The sequence below is a fragment of the Babylonia areolata genome, chromosome 13 (genome assembly GCF_041734735.1).
Source record: "Babylonia areolata isolate BAREFJ2019XMU chromosome 13, ASM4173473v1, whole genome shotgun sequence".
Classification (NCBI taxonomy): Eukaryota; Metazoa; Mollusca; class Gastropoda; order Neogastropoda; family Buccinidae; genus Babylonia; species Babylonia areolata.
The window spans coordinates 3968846-3988740 of record NC_134888.1 but is presented as its reverse complement, the minus strand read 5'-3'; the positions used below and the strand labels follow the sequence as shown (position 1 = coordinate 3988740).

At 47.0% G+C, this 19895-nt stretch overlaps 1 protein-coding gene across 1 annotated transcript in view; it reads left to right on the top strand.

Annotated features, from left to right (window-relative positions):
- The window catches only part of LOC143289318 (mediator of RNA polymerase II transcription subunit 12-like protein), a 107732-nt gene that overhangs the window by 55258 nt on the left and 32579 nt on the right, over positions 1–19895 (top strand). Inside the window, exons 21-26 of the mRNA XM_076598317.1 lie at positions 1567–1688; positions 11829–11939; positions 13811–13952; positions 14137–14266; positions 16089–16313; positions 18002–18116. Coding sequence (XP_076454432.1) covers positions 1567–1688; positions 11829–11939; positions 13811–13952; positions 14137–14266; positions 16089–16313; positions 18002–18116 — 845 coding nt within the window. The remainder of the gene's footprint in view (positions 1–1566; positions 1689–11828; positions 11940–13810; positions 13953–14136; positions 14267–16088; positions 16314–18001; positions 18117–19895) is intronic.

Below are 19895 nucleotides of genomic sequence, written 5' to 3'. Positions count from 1 at the left end.
TCTTGTGTTTGTGTGTGTTGTGTTTGTGTGTGTGTTGTGTGTGTGTGTGTGTGTGTCTTGTGTTTGTGTGTGTCTTGTGTTTGTGTGTGTTGTGTTTGTGTGTGTGTGTTGTGGTGGTGTGGTGTGGTGTGGCGTGTGTGTGTGTGTGTTGTTATGTTGTGTTGTGGTGTGTGTGTGTGTGTTTGTGTGTGTGTGTGTGTGTGTGAAAAAATTTGAATAGGGTGGTTCACCAAAACAGACAAAATTGATGGAGACTTTGTTGAACCCTTGTTTTCATGCCTCCGGAAACGGTAAACGGTTCAGTTTAGAATGCAAACTGTACCAAGCAAGAATAAACAAAATTAGGTCAGTGTGTTGGTACGAAAATACTTGTGCCTGGACCACAAGTTATCAGGAACAAGAAACCACGGTATAACTTAACTCATACCTGGAGTAGAGTAAGTTAAACTCCAGGTATGAGTTTTCGTAGCATGATAACTTCCCATTTGGACCAGGTACGAGTATTCTCATACCAACACACTATTCTGATTTCGTTCATTCATTCTTGGTACAGTTGGTATTCTAAACTGAACCATTTTCGGACTCCGGAAGCATGAAAACGAAGCTTGATTCAACCGATTCGATCAACAATTTTTTTGTATTGATTTTCGCCGTTTTAGTGAAGCACCATGTTTCTTTCTGTGGTGGTCTCATGTCGTGCTGGTCTGAGAGGGTAGTAGCAGCAGGAATGTAGCTGTGATGTTAGAATGAGTTCAGAAGTGAGGGGTGGTCAGCCCGGAATTGGTCCCTTTGAGGTTAGGTGGGGGTAAAAACAGCATGGTTTCTTCTTCTTCTTCTTCTTCTTCTGCGTTCATGGGCTGCATATCCTCCACATATGCATGGAGGAAGGTGGCAGAATGGTTAAGACGCTCAGCTGCCAATACAGAGAGTCCGTGAGGGTGTGGGTTCGAATCCCGCTCTCGCCCTTTCTCCTAAGTTTGACTGGAAAATCAAACTGAGCGTCTAGTCTTTCGGATGAGACGATAAACGAGGTCCATGTAGCGTCCTGTGCGCACGAACTAGGAGCACTGAAAGAAGTGTGAACCTGGGTTAGTACTTAAATCGAAATTCACTTTAATGGTAACATAACCTTTACCACACAGGCCTACTAAGTCGGCGGGTATCTGCTGGTCAGGCTCTGTAAGAGGGTAGGTGTAGGTTGTCGAGCGGCGCTCTTGAGAGTGAAAAACTTGGCACCACACCGTATGACACGGTGGTTTACAGTACGTTTATTACAACGTACAAGTGCGCCGCGGGGTGAATCTTTGTGCAACTTTTTATGCTTTACCGATGTAGCCCATGCTTGGGGTGGTGGTATGTTTTCATACGCAAGCGAGGTTAAGGATTACAATTTTGATTTGGCTTTATACACCGAGGGGGTCAGGCACTAGATGTTGCACAGAAGTTGACCTGGCGTTCGGGAAAAAATCCACCCTTTACCCACCAGGCCTCACCGTGATTCGAACCGGGACCCGTTGAAGCCAAGTTTACCTCGCTTGCGCGTACGCCGGTTGATTTGTTGCACAGGCCAGTTGTCGCTGTTCGCCGGCCTACAACAAGATGACCACCACGCTGTACGCCCCCCCTTCACCCTCTGCTTTGAACCATTCGCTGGATGCCACCTTCATGATTGAGAACATCCGGGGACAGTGAGTGTTGTGTTGTGTGTGTGTGTGTGTGTGTCTCTGTGTGTGCGTGTGTTTGTGAGTGTGAGTTTCTGTATATGTGTGTGTGTATGTGTGTTGTGTGGGTGAACCATTCGCTGGATGCCACCTTCATGATTGAGAACATCCGGGGACAGTGAGTGTTGTGTTGTGTGTTTGTGTGTGTGTTTGTGAGTGTATGTGTATGTGTGTGCGTGTGTGTGTGTGAAAGTATGTGTGTGTGAGTGCATGTGTTTGTGAGTGTGAGTTTGTATATGTGTGTGTGTGTGTGTGTGTTGTGTGGGTGAACCATTTGTTGGATGCCACCTTCAATTATTGAGAACATCCGGGGACAGTGAGTGTTGTGTTGTGTGTTTGTGTGTGTGTTGTGTGGGTGAACCATTCGCTGGATGCCACCTTCATGATTGAGAACATCCAGGGACAGTGAGTGTTGTGTTGTGTGTGTGTGTGTATGTGTGTGTGTGTTGTGTGGGTGAACCATTCGCTGGATGCCACCTTCATGATTGAGAACATCCGGGGACAGTGAGTGTTGTGTTGTGTGTTTGTGTGTGTGTTTGTGAGTGTATGTGTATGTGTGTGCGTGTGTGTGTGAAAGTATGTGTGTGTGAGTGCGTGTGTTTGTGAGTGTGAGTTTGTATATGTGTGTGTGTGTTGTGTGGGTGAACCATTTGTTGGATGCCACCTTCAATTATTGAGAACATCCGTGGACAGTGAGTGTTGTGTTGTGTGTTTGTGTGTGTGTTTGTGAGTGTATGTGTATGTGTGTGCGTGTGTGTGTGAAAGTATGTGTGTGTGAGTGCGTGTGTTTGTGAGTGTGAGTTTGTATATGTGTGTGTGTGTGTGTGTGTGTTGTGTGGGTGAACCATTTGTTGGATGCCACCTTCAATTATTGAGAACATCCGTGGACAGTGAGTGTTGTGTTATGTGTGTGTGTGTGTGTGTGTATGTGTGTTGTGTGTGTTGTGTGGGTGAACCATTCGCTGGATGCCACCTTCATGATTGAGAACATCCGGGGACAGTGAGTGTTGTGTTGTGTGTGTGTGCGTGTGTTTGTATGTGTGTGTGTGTGTGTTGTGTGTGGGTGAACCATTCGCTGGATGCTACCTTCATGATTGAGAACATCCAGGGACAGTGAGTGTTGTGTTATGTGTGTGTGTTGTGTGTGTGTGTGTGTGTTGTGTGGGTGAACCATTCGCTGGATGCCACCTTCATGATTGAGAACATCCAGGGACAGTAAGTGTTGTGTTGTGTGTGTATGTGTGTGTGTGTTGTGTGTCTGTGTGTGTGAGTGTGTGTGTATATATGTGTATGTGTGTTGTGTGGGTGAACCATTCGCTGTATTCTACCGTCATAATTGAAAACATCAGTGGACAGTGTCTTGTTTGTGTGTGTGTGTGTGGGGGGGGGGGGTTAGTATGGTGTGTGTGTGTGTGTTTTATTATATTGTATTGTTTCTCAGTGATGGGCGCAATAGCCGAGTGGTTAAAGCGTTGGACTGTCAATTTGAGGGTCCCGGGTTCGAATCACGGTGACGGCGCCTGGTGGGTAAAGGGTGGAGATTTTTACGATCTCCCAGGTCAATATATGTGCAGACCTGCTAGTGCCTGAACCCCCTTTGTGTGTATACGCAAGCAGAAGATCAAACACGCACGTTAAAGATCCTGTAATCCATGTCAGCGTTCGGTGGGTTATGGAAACAAGAACATACCCAGCATGCACACTCCCGAAAACGGAGTATGGCTGCCTACATGGCGGGGTTAAAACGGTCATACACGTAAAAAGCCCACTCGTGTGCATACGAGTGAACGCAGAAGAAGAAGTTTCTCAGTGATTCGCTCAGACCCTTGCTCTGCTGGCCATGTCAGGATATGACAGTTATGAATAATAATGGTTGGCACCGTGACCAGATAACCAGTTGGGAGCGCCGGATTCTCACCCAAGTTTGATCCCCACCCCCTTCCCCCCCCTTCCCCTGCCCCCCCCCTTCCCCTTTTCAGCACACCTGGTGGGTCAAAGATTGAGAGTTTTTTTTTCCCCATCTCCCAGGTCCGCATACATGCATACCTGCTAGTGCCTGAACAGTGAACCTCTTTCGTGTGTTTAAGCATGTTAAAGATTTTTTTATTTATTTAAAGATCATGTAATCCAAATTGGCATTTGGTGCATGTGTGTGTGTCTGTGTGTGTGTGTGTGTGTGTTGATATGCATGTGTGTATTAGTTATGTGTGAATGATACGTGTGTAGAGATGCCAGCTGTTATGATCTGGCCATGTTTTGTTTCGCTTGATGGCAGTTTGTTCTGAAGGTCAAAATTGTTTGGACAAGTTCATTTTCGAGTACATAGCATGGTCACATGCTTTCCTGTCGTGACATTAACTAGACACTCTGGATCTATTGATTATGAGGCCAAGGCAGTCTCTACTTACCTTGGTCTCAGTTGATGATGCTCAGCTAATCATGTGCGCGTTTACATTGAAACAGCATGGAGTGGACCAATCAGCTTAATCGTAGCAGTTACACCATGTTGCAAGTCGGTCCAAGCGTTTGTGTGTCGTGTAGATAAAATGTACATTTGCTGTAACTGTCTCTGCTGTGCTTTAAATCCCTGAACGGTCTCGCTCCTTCTTATCTTACCGATCTTCTACATCTGTACACTCCATCGCGACAGTTACGCTCCTCATCTGATACTCACCTTCGTCATATCCCGCGCTTTGATACCAAGACCGTGGGCCAACGCTCATTCTCTTTCCAGGCCCCGTCCTCGTGGAATAAGCTCCCTCTTTCCCCTCCGCAGTTTGTGTCACATCTCATGACAAGTAAGTGCTCAACCCCCTCGTTCACCCACCCCATCTAGCTAGAGAGCAGTGTGGGTTGTGCGGTTTGCACGAGATACTCAGTCTGTCTCGGTCTCAGTTCAGGCTGTCACTGAACTGAGATCAGCCTCTTCCTTGTCAACAAATGACAAGATTCTGGGCTTTTCGCCCGCGACTGTCAGAGGAGGCAGCCGTGCCAGTCTTTGGCTCTCTTCAGGGCTGTTTGCCCATTTCGACGCTTGTAGTGGGGATCAGTTTCCTCCGAGTGGTCGTGGTCTCTGTGTGCTCTGTGTGAACTTCCAGCTTTGGGGTAGTGGTACCTCTCTGGAAGGTAAGAGGAGACTGTAAAGACAGTCCTAACCTGTGTTCTGTCTGTTTGTCTTGTGTTCATGTCCGTGAATGAGAGAGAGAGAGAGAGAGAGAGATAGGAGGGAGCGAATATTTGAGTAAATATAATACTTTGCTCTTTTATGTGCATTTGTAGGATGCGTATGCATTTTTAGACATAAATTTTATAAGAATGTGATAAAATATTTGTTACGTGTATTAAAGGGTTCAACCGTAAAATCTAGATTTAAGTTTTCCATGTGAACCCCGGATTGTTGTAGTCTGTGTTTGTGTTGTCTGGGTGTTAGTGCTGGGCTGGGTGGGGGTTTCTAGTCCGCTCTCTTACAGAGCGTGACAAATTGGTGGAGATGCGGGGTACGTTAGGTTAGAGTGGGAGGGGGGTGGGTGTAATCGTTTTGTCTGTTACCTGTGTACATATGATATCTGATTAAAATTATGCTGTGTCACTGGAAGAATGTTTGGGTGAGGTTAAGATAGACACCTTACCTGTTCAAAAAGTTAGCTGTTGTTCAGGCACTTGATTTTGGCTGTTGATTTTGGCCGAGTTTGGTTGGCCTTTCTCGCACTCTGCGAGGGGGAGAAAAAAAAAAAAAAAAAAAAAGAAAAAAAAAAAGGGGAAAGAAATGGCCACTCGGCGACAAACGGCTGCGGCCGTCACTCCCGGGTCAAAGTCCCAGATGGATAAGTCGAGTACCTCTACTCCTTCTCAGATAGATGAGTCAGGTTTGTCTGGATGGATACGGGGTCAACTGAAAGAGGATGACCCAGGTAATCTGTCTGATGATGGAAGAAAAGGGGACACTGTTCCTCTATCTCACCAGGATCCTTACACAAAATTCAAAGCCATGGGTGCTGACATGGGTTTGACTGGTGAGGCCCTTGCACGGTTTGTGGTCGATGCTGCTGCTAAGGAGGAAGAGCGCGCAAATAGGGAGGAAGAGCGCCGTTACAGGCGCTGGAGGGATCACAGGGAGGATGAATATAGGGAAGAGGAAAGACGGTATAGGGAGAAGAGGGATGAGGAGGATAGGCAGCGGTTTGAAAGGAAGATGGAATTAAAGCAAGAAGAGGTCGAGGCTCAAATAAGCCAACCGTTTTCCCTTGCTCCATTTGACGGGAAGGACGACTTCGACGACTTCCTGACCCATTTTGAGAGGGTAGCGCTTCTCAATAAGTGGAAGCCAAGTTCATGGGCGGCTCGCTTGGTAACCTTGTTACAAGGTCGAGCTAGGGACGCTTGTCTGCGAGTGCCTCCGGAGCGACTTCATGACTACGAGTCATTGAAAGCGGCTTTACTCCGCGAGTTTCGGCTAGATGCCCATGCGTACTGCAAGCGTTTCCGATCGATGCGGAAGCTTGCAGAAGAGACCTTTATCCAATTTCTAGAAAGGCTTAAGGTCTGTCTGTCTCGCTGGTGCACAGCTGCTGGTCGCGATTACGACAGTGCTGAGGACTTAAGGGACTTGTTCCTTCAGGAACAGTTCCTAGCTACCCTTAACCCTGACCTCGTCAGTGAGGTTAAGCGTGAGGAACCAGATAGGGTGGAGGAGGTAGCACGCATTACCTCGAAGGTTGTCGGTGCCAGGAGAGCGGGACGGATGGCTGAGAGTGAGGCACGAGCCTCCAGGAAATCCAGAGATCATGGTCTTGGTGCCAAACCTCATGCGGAGCAAAAGGCCGCATCTCTTGGACAAAGTAGTTCCGCTCTTAGCGACAGCTCAAGAGGTGTCGAGAGAACTAGAGGAGTTACCTGTTTCCTCTGCGGGAAACTTGGACATGTGGCCAAAGAGTGCCGCCAGCGGAAGAAGGTTTCCCTTGTGGCACAGCCGAGCTTTAGGCAGCAGGGTTCCCATTCCCCACCTCCATCTCTTTGCGTTAACTGTGCTGCAAAGCAGTACTCGCCACGATGTGAGGCTTTCGTCAACGGGGTTTCAGTCCCGGCTTTGCGAGACACCGGAGCTCACATGGTTGTTGTTGCACGCCATCTGGTCAGTCCAGATTCTTTCACTGGAGCGACTGTCCGTGTGGTGCTGGCCGAGTCGAGGTGCACCTCTGTCCTACCCATCGCCAGAGTAGATTTCCAGTCTCCTTTCGTGGAAGGCAGACTAGACGTGGCAGTAATGGAGGCTCCTGTGGAAGAGGTCCTTATTGGCAATACTGCCTGGCGCGAGAATGGCACTTCAGTGCCCGTGCCAGTTTACTCGGACGCCAGTCTTGTGGGTGCTGTGGAGACGCGGGCCCAAGCAGCTGCCAGGGCTAAAAGGTTATCTCCCTTGCCTGTCAAGGACTTCCAGATCCATGTGTCTAGACAGGACCTAGAGCATCAGCAGGATAGCGATCCTGACCTGTGTCAAGCTCGGGAGCTGGCTGTGTCTAAAGCCGTCAAAAAGACACGATCTGGAGAGGTCATGTACTTCAGGAAGCAGGGAATACTGATGCGGCGGTTCAAGGACCATCGGGGGGAAGCAACCCAAATCTGTGTTCCTAAGGAACTGCGTTCCACAGTGTTGCTTCTTGCCCATGAAGCCCCCATGTCGGGTCATCTTGGGGTTAACCGCACGCAGGGAAGAGTTTTCCCACATTTCTACTGGCCTGGCATGTGTGCTGACATTCGGCGTTTCGTCCGTTCTTGTGACAGATGCCAGAAGACGGTAGCTAAGGGTCGAGTCCCGAAAGTGCCACTCGTCAAGATGCCCCTCATTTCAGAGCCCTTCAGTCGTGTAGCTGTCGACATTGTAGGACCTATATCCCCTTCATCTGAGTCGGGCAACAGGTACATTTTAACAATGGTCGACTATGCGACCAGGTACCCAGAAGCTGTCGCTCTCAAACACGTTTCGGCTGAAACTGTGGCTGAGGCGTTGTTCACCATGTGGACACGAACAGGTGTTCCTGCTGAGGTTTTGACTGATCGTGGTTCTCAGTTCACAGGCAGTGTCATGCAGGAAGTCTATCGCCTTCTGTCTGTGCGGGGCTTGACCACAACCCCCTACCACGCTCAGTGCAACGGGTTGGTGGAGCGTTTTAACGCTACTTTGAAGGCAATGCTGCGGAGACTATCGCACGAGAAACCTCGAGCCTGGGACCGCTGGATTCCCGCTCTGTTATTTGCCTACAGAGAAGTTCCCCAGGAGAGCACTGGCTACTCGCCTTTCGAGCTGCTCTATGGGAGAACAGTACGGGGTCCCATGCAGATCCTCAGAGAACACTGGCTCCACCCTGAGAGGCCAGAAATTCAGACTGCTGCTGAATACGTGGTAGAACTGCGAAACAGAATCGCAGAGTCCTGTACCATTGCTCAGCAAAACCTCGAAAGGGCATCAAGGCGGTACAAGGGTTATTTTGATGCCAAAGCAAAGCAAAGACAGTTCGCTGAGGGAAGCAAAGTACTTCTCCTTCGCCCCACCAAACAGAACAAACTGGAACTTGAATGGCAGGGTCCATACACTGTTCTGCGTCGTGTGGGCATCGCAGATTATTGCGTTCAGATTGGCGAGAAAGAAAAGCTGTACCACGCCAATCTGTTGAAAGAATACATTGAGCGCACTCCTCGAGGGACTGTGGCTCTGGCTGTGATTGAAGACCCAGAGGTCTGGGAAGGAACGAGGACAGTGGAACGCGACATTCCACTCATGCCCCTGGAGGCAACTGAAGGTCCGGAGGATGTTGTGCTGGCCGCTGATAACTCCTCACTGAAAGAGGCCATTCGTGAAATGACTCGAGGGTTTAGGGATGTTCTCACTGACTTGCCTGCCTGTACGAACCTCGAGACATGCACGCTCAATCTCACCTCCGACACCCCTATTAGGGCTAAGCAGTATCCACTGCCCTACTCCCAACGTGAGACGATTCAAGAGGAGGTCCAACAAATGTTGAAGATGGGCGTGATAGAGCCATCCTCGTCCCCATACTCCTCTCCTATCGTCCTCGTAAAGAAGAAAGATGGGAAGGTACGGTTTTGCGTCGATTTCCGTCGCATCAATAAGATAACTGTGTTTGATGCTGAACCAATGCCAGATGTAGAGGCACTGTTTTCCCGGTTATCAGGGAAAAAGGTGTTCTCGAAGCTAGACCTTTCAAAGGGGTACTGGCAGATCCCCATGGCGGAAGCTGATCGCCCGAAAACAGCTTTCACTACTCCTCAGGGACACTTCCAGTGGTGTGTAATGCCGTTTGGCCTCAAAACTGCTGGCGCAGTATTTTCCCGCATGATGCGGAAGTTAGTACTGCCTCTCAACAGCCCTGACGTGGACAACTTCATGGACGATGTTCTTATCTCCTCCGCCGATGAAACACGGCATCTAAGGCTCTTACGCAGCGTGTTTTCCCGGTTGCGTGATTGCAAGCTGACTGCACGGCCCTCCAAATGTTTTCTCGGCCACAGGGAGTTAGACTATCTGGGTCACCATGTGGGTGCTGGGAAAATTTGGCCAGCTGCAGAAAAAATGGCGAAGATCCGAGAATCACCTCGTCCCTGTACGAAACGACAGCTCCGAGGGTTTCTGGGCCTCGTGGGGTTCTACAGGAGGTTCGTTCCTCAGTTTGCGGAAATCGCTCTTCCCTTGACTGAGAAAACCAAGAGCAAGGAGCCAAACAAAGTTATCTGGGATGAGTACTGCGAGAGAGCTTTTCTGCAGCTCAAACAAATCCTCTGCAGTAGGCCAGTTTGCTGTCTCCCCGATCTGTCCAAGCCTTTCATACTGCGGACTGACGCTTCGAACGTGGGGTTGGGAGCTCTTCTGCTCCAAGATCAAGGTATGGGTGCTCAACCAGTGGCGTGTGCCAGTAAGAAATTGAGCCCAGCCGAACGCAATTACCCCACAATTGAAAAGGAATGCCTGGCTCTTGTGTGGGGTATTCAGAGGTTTGAACCCTACCTCTACGGGAAGGAGTTTGTCGTCCAGGTGGACCATGCACCGCTGCAATATCTAGACAGGGCCAAAACGGTCAGCGGCAGACTGACGCGCTGGGCTCTACAGTTGCAGCCTTTCTTGTTCAGGGTGCAAGCCATTCCTGGCAAAGAAAACATTGGTGCTGACTTCCTCAGTCGTCTGCCAGAGTTGGATGAAATATGATCTGAACACGGCCCAGTTTGAGTGTTAACACCTGAATGAGGCAGCTGTATACTGGCCATGTGTATCGATCTTTTAGTACCACTAATTAGTTGGTAAGGTTGGCAATTCTATAATTTGCAATTCATCCTGTTATTCCAGACTTCATAGTTTTGATGATGTTGTTGTTGTTTTTTCATGTAATTGTTTTGCCTTTTCCTTACATTTAGTTTCAGGAGGGCAGTGTCTTGGCATGTCTCTGTTTGAGAGGACATTGTGGATGATACGGCAGTGGGAATATGTGTTATTGTGTTTGTCATTCTGTGTGACATGTTTATAATTAAGTTTCAAATCTTCGTTTGAACTTGTGAGGGGGGCTGTTGTCACATATCATGACAAGTAAGTGCTCAACCCCCTCGTTCACCCACCCCATCTAGCTAGAGAGCAGTGTGGGTTGTGCGGTTTGCACGAGATACTCAGTCTGTCTAGGTCTCAGTTCAGGCTGTCACTGAACTGAGATCAGCCTCTTCCTTGTCAACAAATGACAAGATTCTGGGCTTTTCGCCCGCGACTGTCAGAGGAGGCAGCCGTGCCAGTCTTTGGCTCTCTTCAGGGCTGTTTGCCCATTTCGACGCTTGTAGTGGGGATCAGTTTCCTCCGAGTGGTCGTGGTCTCTGTGTGCTCTGTGTGAACTTCCAGCTTTGGGGTAGTGGTACCTCTCTGGAAGGTAAGAGGAGACTGTAAAGACAGTCCTAACCTGTGTTCTGTCTGTTTGTCTTGTGTTCATGTCCGTGAATGAGAGAGAGAGAGAGAGAGAGAGAGATAGGAGGGAGCGAATATTTGAGTAAATATAATACTTTGCTCTTTTATGTGCATTTGTAGGATGCGTATGCATTTTTAGACATAAATTTTATAAGAATGTGATAAAATATTTGTTACGTGTATTAAAGGGTTCAACCGTAAAATCTAGATTTAAGTTTTCCATGTGAACCCCGGATTGTTGTAGTCTGTGTTTGTGTTGTCTGGGTGTTAGTGCTGGGCTGGGTGGGGGTTTCTAGTCCGCTCTCTTACAGAGCGTGACAGTTTGGTTTCTCTGTCATCCTTCAAGTCTTCTCATTAAACTACTCTTTTCACATCCTGATTGGCATCTCTGTTTCATTCCTCTCCAGTTTGTGTGTCCCTTCTGCGTGTGCGTCTGTTGTGTGCGTGATAAGAGAATGGCAAAACCGTGGTGGAAGTGGTGACTGTCCCTTGATGCCTGTGCTGTTTCGTCCCAGTATACTTTTCCTATATATATTTTTGTTTTTGTAAGTGCTTAGGGCTTTGGTAAGATTAAGCGCCATAAATGCCCATTATTATTATTATTATTATTATTTGGCTCGGAGTCGGAGTGTTCATACCAAATTCAGAATGTTCCTACCTTCTTCTTCTTCTTCTGCGTTCACTCGTATGCACACGAGTGGGCTTTTACGTGTATGACCGTTTTTACCCCGCCATGTAGGCAGCCATACTCCGTTTTCGGGGGTGTGCATGCTGGGTATGGGTTCTTGTTTCCATAACCCACCAAACGCTGGCATGGATTACAGGATCTTTAACGTGCGTATTTGATCTTCTGCTTGCATATACACACGAAGGGGGTTCAGGCACTAAGCAGGTCTGCACATATGTTGACCTGGGAGATCGTAAAAATCTCCACCCTTTACCCACCAGGCGCCGTCACCGTGATTCGAACCCGGGACCCTCAGATTGACAGTCCAACGCTTTAACCACTCGGCTATTGCGCCCGTCATTCCTACCAAATTTCCTGATTGTTCCTACAAACGCTTGGCAGGGGGGTGGGGTTGGCATCTCTGCGTGTGAACGCACGTGTTAACGAAGGAAAATCCAATGTCCAGCAAAACGTTTCCACACAGGTTTGAGGTGACAGAGAGCCATACCAAGAGACTGGCCGAAAGTGCCCCCAGTCGTTACAGCTTCGTCTGCAACTGTCTGCTGGAGATCGCACAGTGCTCCGACACTGACAGGTGTGTGGGTGTTTGTGTGTGTGTTTGTGTGTGTGTTTGTGTTAGTTCTTTAGTTTAACGTCTTTTCACTGTAAGTGATATTAGACGAGGGTAGGAAAAAAAATCGAGTGGGTGGAGGGGGGGAATTACTGTGTACGCATGCGAGTAAGTGAAAGTGTGTGTGTGTGTGTTTGTGTGTGTGTGTGTGTTACATATAGAAAATGAATGATTTAAGTTTTGTTAAAAAAATAAATAAATAAATTATTTAAAAAAAAAACCAACTAAACAATATAACATATTTCTAATGAAAAACTAACAACTGTAACAGCGAACCAACTGGACTATTGAAAAAGTCATACATTAGTAATGGACTGCTGAAGATCGTCAACACTGAAGATGATTTCAGTTCCGGGATGTGAGACTTTAACATATCGCAGGTTGGTATATGATCGGCTGTTATGTGAGCACCACAGATGCAAGAAACATTACTGACATATTTTGTCCTTAAACAATTTGTGTGTGTGTGTGTGTGTCTGTGCGTGGGTGTGTATGTTTGTATGTGTGTGTTGGAGATCACCCAGTGCTCTAACTCTTGAGGTGTGTGTGTGTGTGTGTGTGTGTTCTGGCAGTTGCCTAGTGCTCTGACTCTAACAGAGATATGGCAGGTCAAGTCTAGGGAAATGATCTTTTTGAGAGTAAAAGAATAATCTTATACAGCTTTTTTTTTTTTTTTTTCATCCTGCCATCTGTAAAAAATAAAAAATAAAAAAAGTGGGAGTGCTCCGATATTGACAGGTGTGTGTGTGTTTGTGTCTGTGTGTGTATCCATGTGTGTTTGTGTCTGTGTGTGTATCCATGTGTGTTTGTGTGTGTGTGTATCCATGTGTGTTTGTGTGTGTGTGTGAATATCCATGTGTGTTTGTGTCTGTGTGAATATCCATGTGTGTTTGTGCCTGTGTCTGTGTGAATATCCATGTGTGTTTGTGAGTATATCTGTTTGTGTCTGTGTGTATATCCATGTGTGTTTGTGTCTGTGTGTATATCCATGTGTGTTTGTGTCTGTGTGTATATCTGTGTGTGTTTGTGTCTGTGTGTATATCCATGTGTGTTTGTGTCTGTGTGAATATCCATGTGTGTTTGTGTCTGTGTGAATATCTGTGTATGTGTCTGTGTGAATATCTGTGTGTGTTTGTGTCTGTGTGTATATCCATGTGTGTTTGTGTCTGTGTGTATATCCATGTGTGTTTGTGTCTGTGTGTGTTTGTGTCTGTGTGAATATCCATATGTGTTTGTGTCTGAATATCCATGTGTCTTTGTGTCTGCATATCCATGTGTGTTTGTGTGTGTGTGTATATCCGTGTGTGTTTGTGTCTGTGTGAATATTCATGTGTGTAACTGTTTGTGTGTGTGTGTATATCCATGTGTGTTTGTGTCTGTGTGAATATTCATGTGTGTAACTGTTTGTGTGTGTGTGTGTGTATATCCATGTGTGTTTGTGTCTGTGTGAATATTCATGTGTGTAACTGTTTGTGTGTATGTGTGCCATGTGTGCACACCCCTGAAAATGGAGCATGACTGCCTACATGGCTGGGATAAAAACATTCATACATATAATAGTCCACTCATGTATATATAAGTGAACGTTGGAGTCGCGGCCCACAAAAAAAAAAAGAAGGCAACTGGTGTGAAAGTGTTTTGATTTGTCTTTTGCATGAAATTAAGCACTGAATAATTCCTTTTTTAATGATTAGTTCACTTCATATACTACTATGTATTATTATTATTATCATTATTATTATTATCATTTATGTGATGTGGACGTCTCTGATGTCGTTGCTGTGGTCAAGCTGTGGCATGTCCAAGCAAGTAACAGTGAAGCGCGGTGTGGTCAGTCTGAACCAGATCTCCATCTACTGTGCGGAAGTGACGGCCAAGTGCAACGCCCTGACCAGCGATTGGCTGGGAGTCCTCAAGTACCTGTGTTGCTCGGCCAATCAGAGCAGTGGTTTCATCGATGTCCTGACACAAATTGATGTGAGTTGCTTTGGAGCTTTTTTGGGGGGGGAGGGTGGCGGGGGGTAGAATACGGGACATTTTCATTATTTCAGTTTTGGTGTCATATACTGTACCATGTCAAACTGATGCAAAAAGTAGTAGTAGCAGATTTAGGGGTAGGCATGCCTGGTTTCACCATCATGGTGGTGGTTGTGTTGGTCAGGTTGCGGACCTGTCGATCCACGACAGCATCGCAGTGTTCACGGCCATCCTGGTGGCCCGGCACTGCTTCACGCTGCAGGATTTCATCATCCACATTGCCCTGCCCAGTCTGGTCGCGGCCTGCCCCCGAGGTAATCAGGAGTGGGCACGTAAGTGGGAGAGCAAGAGTGTGAAGGTGGATGATGAAAACGATGATGAAGACGGTGATGATGATGATGTGGAAGAGGCAGGTGAAATCGAAGCGGCATGTGAGTATTGTATTGTATTGTATTCTGTGTTGTGTTTTGTCACAACAACATCTTTTCTCTGAGTGAGAAAATCGGGGGTTATTAATTTCGGTGTCGTTACGGAAGGAGAGAGAGGGCGTTGTCACGGTGCGGTGCCAACATTTTTTTTTTTTTGTCCTGTCTGCCTGTAAGCGAGATTTATTTTACAAGTGAACCAAAATCAATTATCTGACAGAATTTACCCAGGCACTGCTCTCTTGTTGCTGTTGGGTCTCTAACGTAAGCTAGAGTGATGTGATGGCCTAGAGGTAACGCATCCACCTAGGAAGCAAGAGAATCTGAGCGCACTGGTTCGAATCACGGTTCAGCCGCCAATATTTTCTCCCCCTCCACTAGACCTTTAGTGGTGGTCTAGACGCTAGTCATTCGGATGAGACGATAAACCGAGGTCACGTGTGCAGCATGCACTTAGCACACGTAAAAGAACCCACGGCAACAAAAGGGTTGTTCCTGGCAAAATTGTAGTTGTTCTCGTGTAATATGTGTGTACAGTTATTATCTGTTTATCCAGAAAATATTATATTGCTGTGTAAATGACCAGATTAATGTTTGTAAAATTGGAAAACATGTGTTTTGCATTCTTTATTCTTTTCCTTTTCAGAAAATGTATACTTCTATGGGGCTGTCTCCGATAACAGAGTACACAGAATTTTTTGAAAATATACGCCAGTTTTTTTTGTGTGAAAAACTCTGGCAAATAGATTTCATTTAAATCATTTCCCTGGCAGGTGAAAGGGTTAATTGCATATCTATTTTTTTGCTATTATACCTCGTTTTACTTCCTTTCCTTTTGCTCTCCCTCAAGGCCTGACTAAGCACGTTGGGTCACGTTGCTGGTCAGGCGTTTGCTCGGCAGATGTGGTGAGGCGCATATGGGTTTGCCTGAACGAAGTGACGCCTCGTTGGGTAAGTGAACTGAACTGAACTGAACTGAACTGGACACGGAGAAAAACAAACAGTGGGTTCTCCTGAACGGTTGTGAACTTATTGAAAATTATCCTGTATTAACACTGAAAATGAATTGACTCATTCTACCCCACAGCTACATGCGTGCTACAACTATCCTGGACCAGCACGACATGAGACCACTGCAGAAGAAACAGGGTGGTTCACTAAAACGGCGAAAATCGATGGAGAATGGTTGGTTTAATCAGTTGAACAAAGCTTCATTGTCATGCTTCCGAAATCTGTAAACGGTTCAGTTTAGAACGCCAGCTGTACCAAGCAAGAATAAATGAAATTAGAATAGTGTGTTATATGAGAATACTCGTGTCTGGTCCACAGGGGAAGTAATCATGGTACGAGTTAAGTGGTATGAGTGAACTCGTACTTGGAGTAGAAAGAGTTAACAACCAATCAAATGACTGCTGGCCATTTGCAGCGGGCGCGGACCAGGATTGCCCCCAAACACAGTGATGCCTCCTTGAGTATTTGAACTGAACTGGACTGGATTGGACACGGTAAAAAACAAAAAATGGGTTCTCCCAAATGGTTGCGAACTCAATTGAAAATTATGCCATATTACCACTGAAAATGAATTAACGCTCTCTCCCCCACCCCCCGTGATTGACTCACAGGACGTTTGTCACACTGACCACCTCGCTCCCCACCCCGCCCACCACCCTGACATTAACGACCAATCAAAACGACTGGTGGCCGTTTTCAGCGGGGGGGGACCAGGACGCGGAGCCAGGGGCACGGCTGTCGTGCCACCTGCTGCTGCGGCTGTTCAAGCCCTCGCTGCTGACCTCCCAGCAGTCTGCGGGGCCCTACACCACCAAGACGGTGCCCATGATCCACGAGGCCTGTGACCGACACCTGCTGGAGGCCTCCCACAACGAGGTGGAGATCGGCCCGCTGTCAGCCATCCTCAAGGCCATGCTCATCCTCGGTGAGTTGTGGTAGGGCGGTGGGGCTTGGGGTGCATTGGATTGACTGATAGATATGTGTTAGCGTGTGTTTTAACTCTCTCTGGACGATGGAACGCTATAGCGTTCCTGACGTAAGGTAGCGTTCCGGACGACAGAATGCCATAGCGGTATGGACAGTTAAAAATTTTTCCACGTTTTCCTCATGGGGTAGCATAAAAATCGCAGCTACACCGGGCATTGTGAACGTGTCAAGTGTCGAATAAAAAGTTTCTTCATGAGATTCCGTAAAAACAGATTCCATAGCGAGCCAGCGAGTTCAGGACCCTACACGACAAGCTAATCTGCATACGTATCGAAAATGGTGTCGCAGGCGATACAAATGGAAATTTGGGGAGCAAACTAGATCATGACAGCGGCTTTTACCACTGCTGAAGTGATTGAAATGCTTCAAACTGAAGGTTTCAACATCGATGAGGATGATGAAGACATTGAATAAAGTAGTGAAGAAAGCTACCAGCAAGTAGGTACTGATAGTGACTCAGCTTCTGAGAGCAGTGAAGAGGGAGGGGGGTTGGCGTTCACACAACATGAGGAGAGGGGTCAGTAGGTCAAGTACAGTGAGTTTCATTCAGTTACCATTTGTTTTGTATTTTTTGTGATTTTTTTTTTCCTAACCCTAACAAATGGGTCATCTGTGGGGAAAAGCAAGGGAGAGAACTAGTCGTCCGGAGTGAGTTAACCTTCTTTTTTTTTAACTCACTCCAGACAGACGGCCCCTGTCATGACCCTGCTGTTCACAACCATTTCAGACCGGTTCACGTGAACAGTGCGTGTCAACAATGTCGTCTGACCCAGTTTCGCCTCGATCACAAGGCAGAAATGAGAATTACATGAAGGGGCTCAGTCGTGGCTATATAAGGGTCTGAATTTAATCTGTTTCAAACTCTTTGTGCTTTCCTGTTTTCATTTGTAAGTCATCAGTGTGTTCATTTCTAGTCGTCAGTGTGTTAAATTTTCAAACCAAAAATATGCGGTACTTTCATCATCTCTCTGTGTGATAGCCTCAGAAAGGTGGAAGTTTTATATTTTCTCCCCAACTAACTCGTTACGTTACTGATCAGTTTGGAAGTTTTCAGTTCGTAAATTCTAACATTTATTTTTTTGGCGATTTTATTTCTGACCCAGACAAATGGGGGTTGTCTGTGGGAAAAGTCAGGGGAGCTAACTGGCAGTACTGAGTGAGTTAACCTTGATGTTATAATAATAATAATAATAATGGATACTTATATAGCACACTATCCAGAAATCTGCTCTAGGTGCTTTACAAAAACACTTTGTTAACATAAAACATTACATCTATGTTACATACACACACCAAAATATGACTACACACACACACACACACACACACACACACACTGCGTACATACATTTTAACAATACATGTGACATGTGTATCTAACAGCTACCCTAACACATACGCACACATAGGCAGGCACAAACTTACATAAACACATGCGCACACAATACACATTCATATACATGCATGTAGTTATGTACACATACATATGTATACATGCATAGTCAAGCACAGCTAACGCAAAGGAAGGGGACCTGCCACAATTGAACTTACTGCTGAGGGAAAAGGTGAGTTTTGAGACGAGATTTAAAAGATGCGAGGGAATCAGAATGACGGATGTTGCCCCAGGTGACGAGCCGGAAGGCAGCAAGAAGTGCGGGTCTGGTCGACAGAACGAACGGAACATCAGCTCCCTGCTGGAAAACCTGGCTGACGGGGGCGTGGACATGGACGCTGTGCTGGGGTGAGTGGGATGGCGGTGGTGTGTGTGTGTGTGTGTTCCGTTTGAGTTGTTTTGACACAGTGTGTCTCTGTGTAGGGGTGGGTGGAGAGTGTCTTTGTGTGTGTGTAGTCCGTTTTGAGTCGTGTTGACATGGTGTGTCGCTGTGGAGGGGTCACTGGGTGCGTGGAGAGTGTTTTTGTGTGTGTTCCGTTTGAGTCGTTTTGACACGGTGTGGAGAGGTCATTGGGTGGGTGGGTAGAGAGTCTTTTAGTGTGTTCCGTTTGCGTCATTTGAATGCAGTGTGTTGCTGTGGGTGAGTGGGTGGAGAGTGTCTTTGTGTGTGATCTGTTGAGTCGTTTTGATGTGGCGTGTTGCTGTGGAGGGGTGCGTGGAGAGTCTCTTTGTTTGCGTTCTGTTTGTGTCATTTTGATGCGGTGTGTTTTGTGGAGGGGTGGGTGTAGAATGTCTTTGTGTGCACTCCATTTGAGTCGTTTTGACACGGTGTGTTTCTATGGATGGGTCACTAGGTGGGTTGGTGGAGAGTCTCTTTGTGTGTGTTCCGTTTGAGTCGTTTTGACACAGTGTGTCGCTGTGGAGGGGTCATTGGGTGGGTGGGTGGAGAGTCTTTTAGCGTGTTCCGTTTGCGTTATTTTAATGCAGTGTGTTGCTGTGGGTGAGTGGGTGGAGAGTGTCTTTGTGTGTGATCTGTTGAGTTGTTTTATGTGGCGTGTTGTGTGGAGGGGTGGGTGGAGAGTCTCTTTGTGTGCGTTCTGTTTGTGTCATTTTGATGTGGTGTGTTGCTGTGGAGGGGTGGGTGGAGAGTGTCTTTGTGTGTGTTCCGTTTGAGTCGTTTTGACACGGCGTGTTTCTGTGGATGGGTCACTGGGTGGGTTGGTGGAGAGTCTCTTTGTGTGTGTTCCGTTTGAGTCTTTTTGACACGGTGTGTCGCTGTGGAGAAGTCATTGGGTGGGTGGACGGAGTGTCACTTTGTGTGCGTTCTGTTTGTGTCATTTTGATGCGGTGTGTTGCTGTGGAGGGGTGGGTGGAGTGTGTCTTTGTGTGTGTTCCGTTTGAGTCGTTTTGACATGGCGTGTTGCTGTGGAGGGGTTGGTGAAGTGTCTTTGTGTGCATTCTGTTTGTGTCATATTCATGGGAGTGTCGCTGTGGAGGGGTCACGGGGTAAATAGGATAGTGGTGGTGGGTGTGTGTTCCGTTTGACTCGTTTTGACACGGCGTGTCACTGTGGAAGGGTCACTGGGTGATTTTTCTGTCTGTGTGTATGATTTGTAATTGTGTGTGTATCTGTATTTGTATCTGTATCTGTATTTCTTTTTATCACAACAGATTTCTCTGTGTGAAATTCGGGCTGCTCTCCCCAGGGACAGCGCGTCGCTACACTACAGCGCCACCCCTTTTTTTTTTTTTTTTTTTTTTTCCCTGCATGCAGTTTTATTTGTTTTTCCGATCGATGTGGATTTTTCTACAGAATTTTGCCAGGAACAACCCTTTTGTTGCCGTGGGTTCTTTAACGTGCGCTAAGTGCATGCTGCACACGGGACCTCGGTTTATCGTCTCATCCGAATGACTAGCGTCCAGACCACCACTCAAGGTCTAGTGGAGGGGGAGAAAATATCGGCGGCTGAACCGTGATTCGAACCAGCGCGCTGAGTTTCTCTCGCTTCCTAGGCGGACGCGTTACCTCTAGGCCATCACTCCTCTTGTTGTTTATACATGTATGTATTTTGTGGTTGGTTGTTGAGGTGTGTCTGTGGCTTGTATTACGTTGTGCACATTTTACTA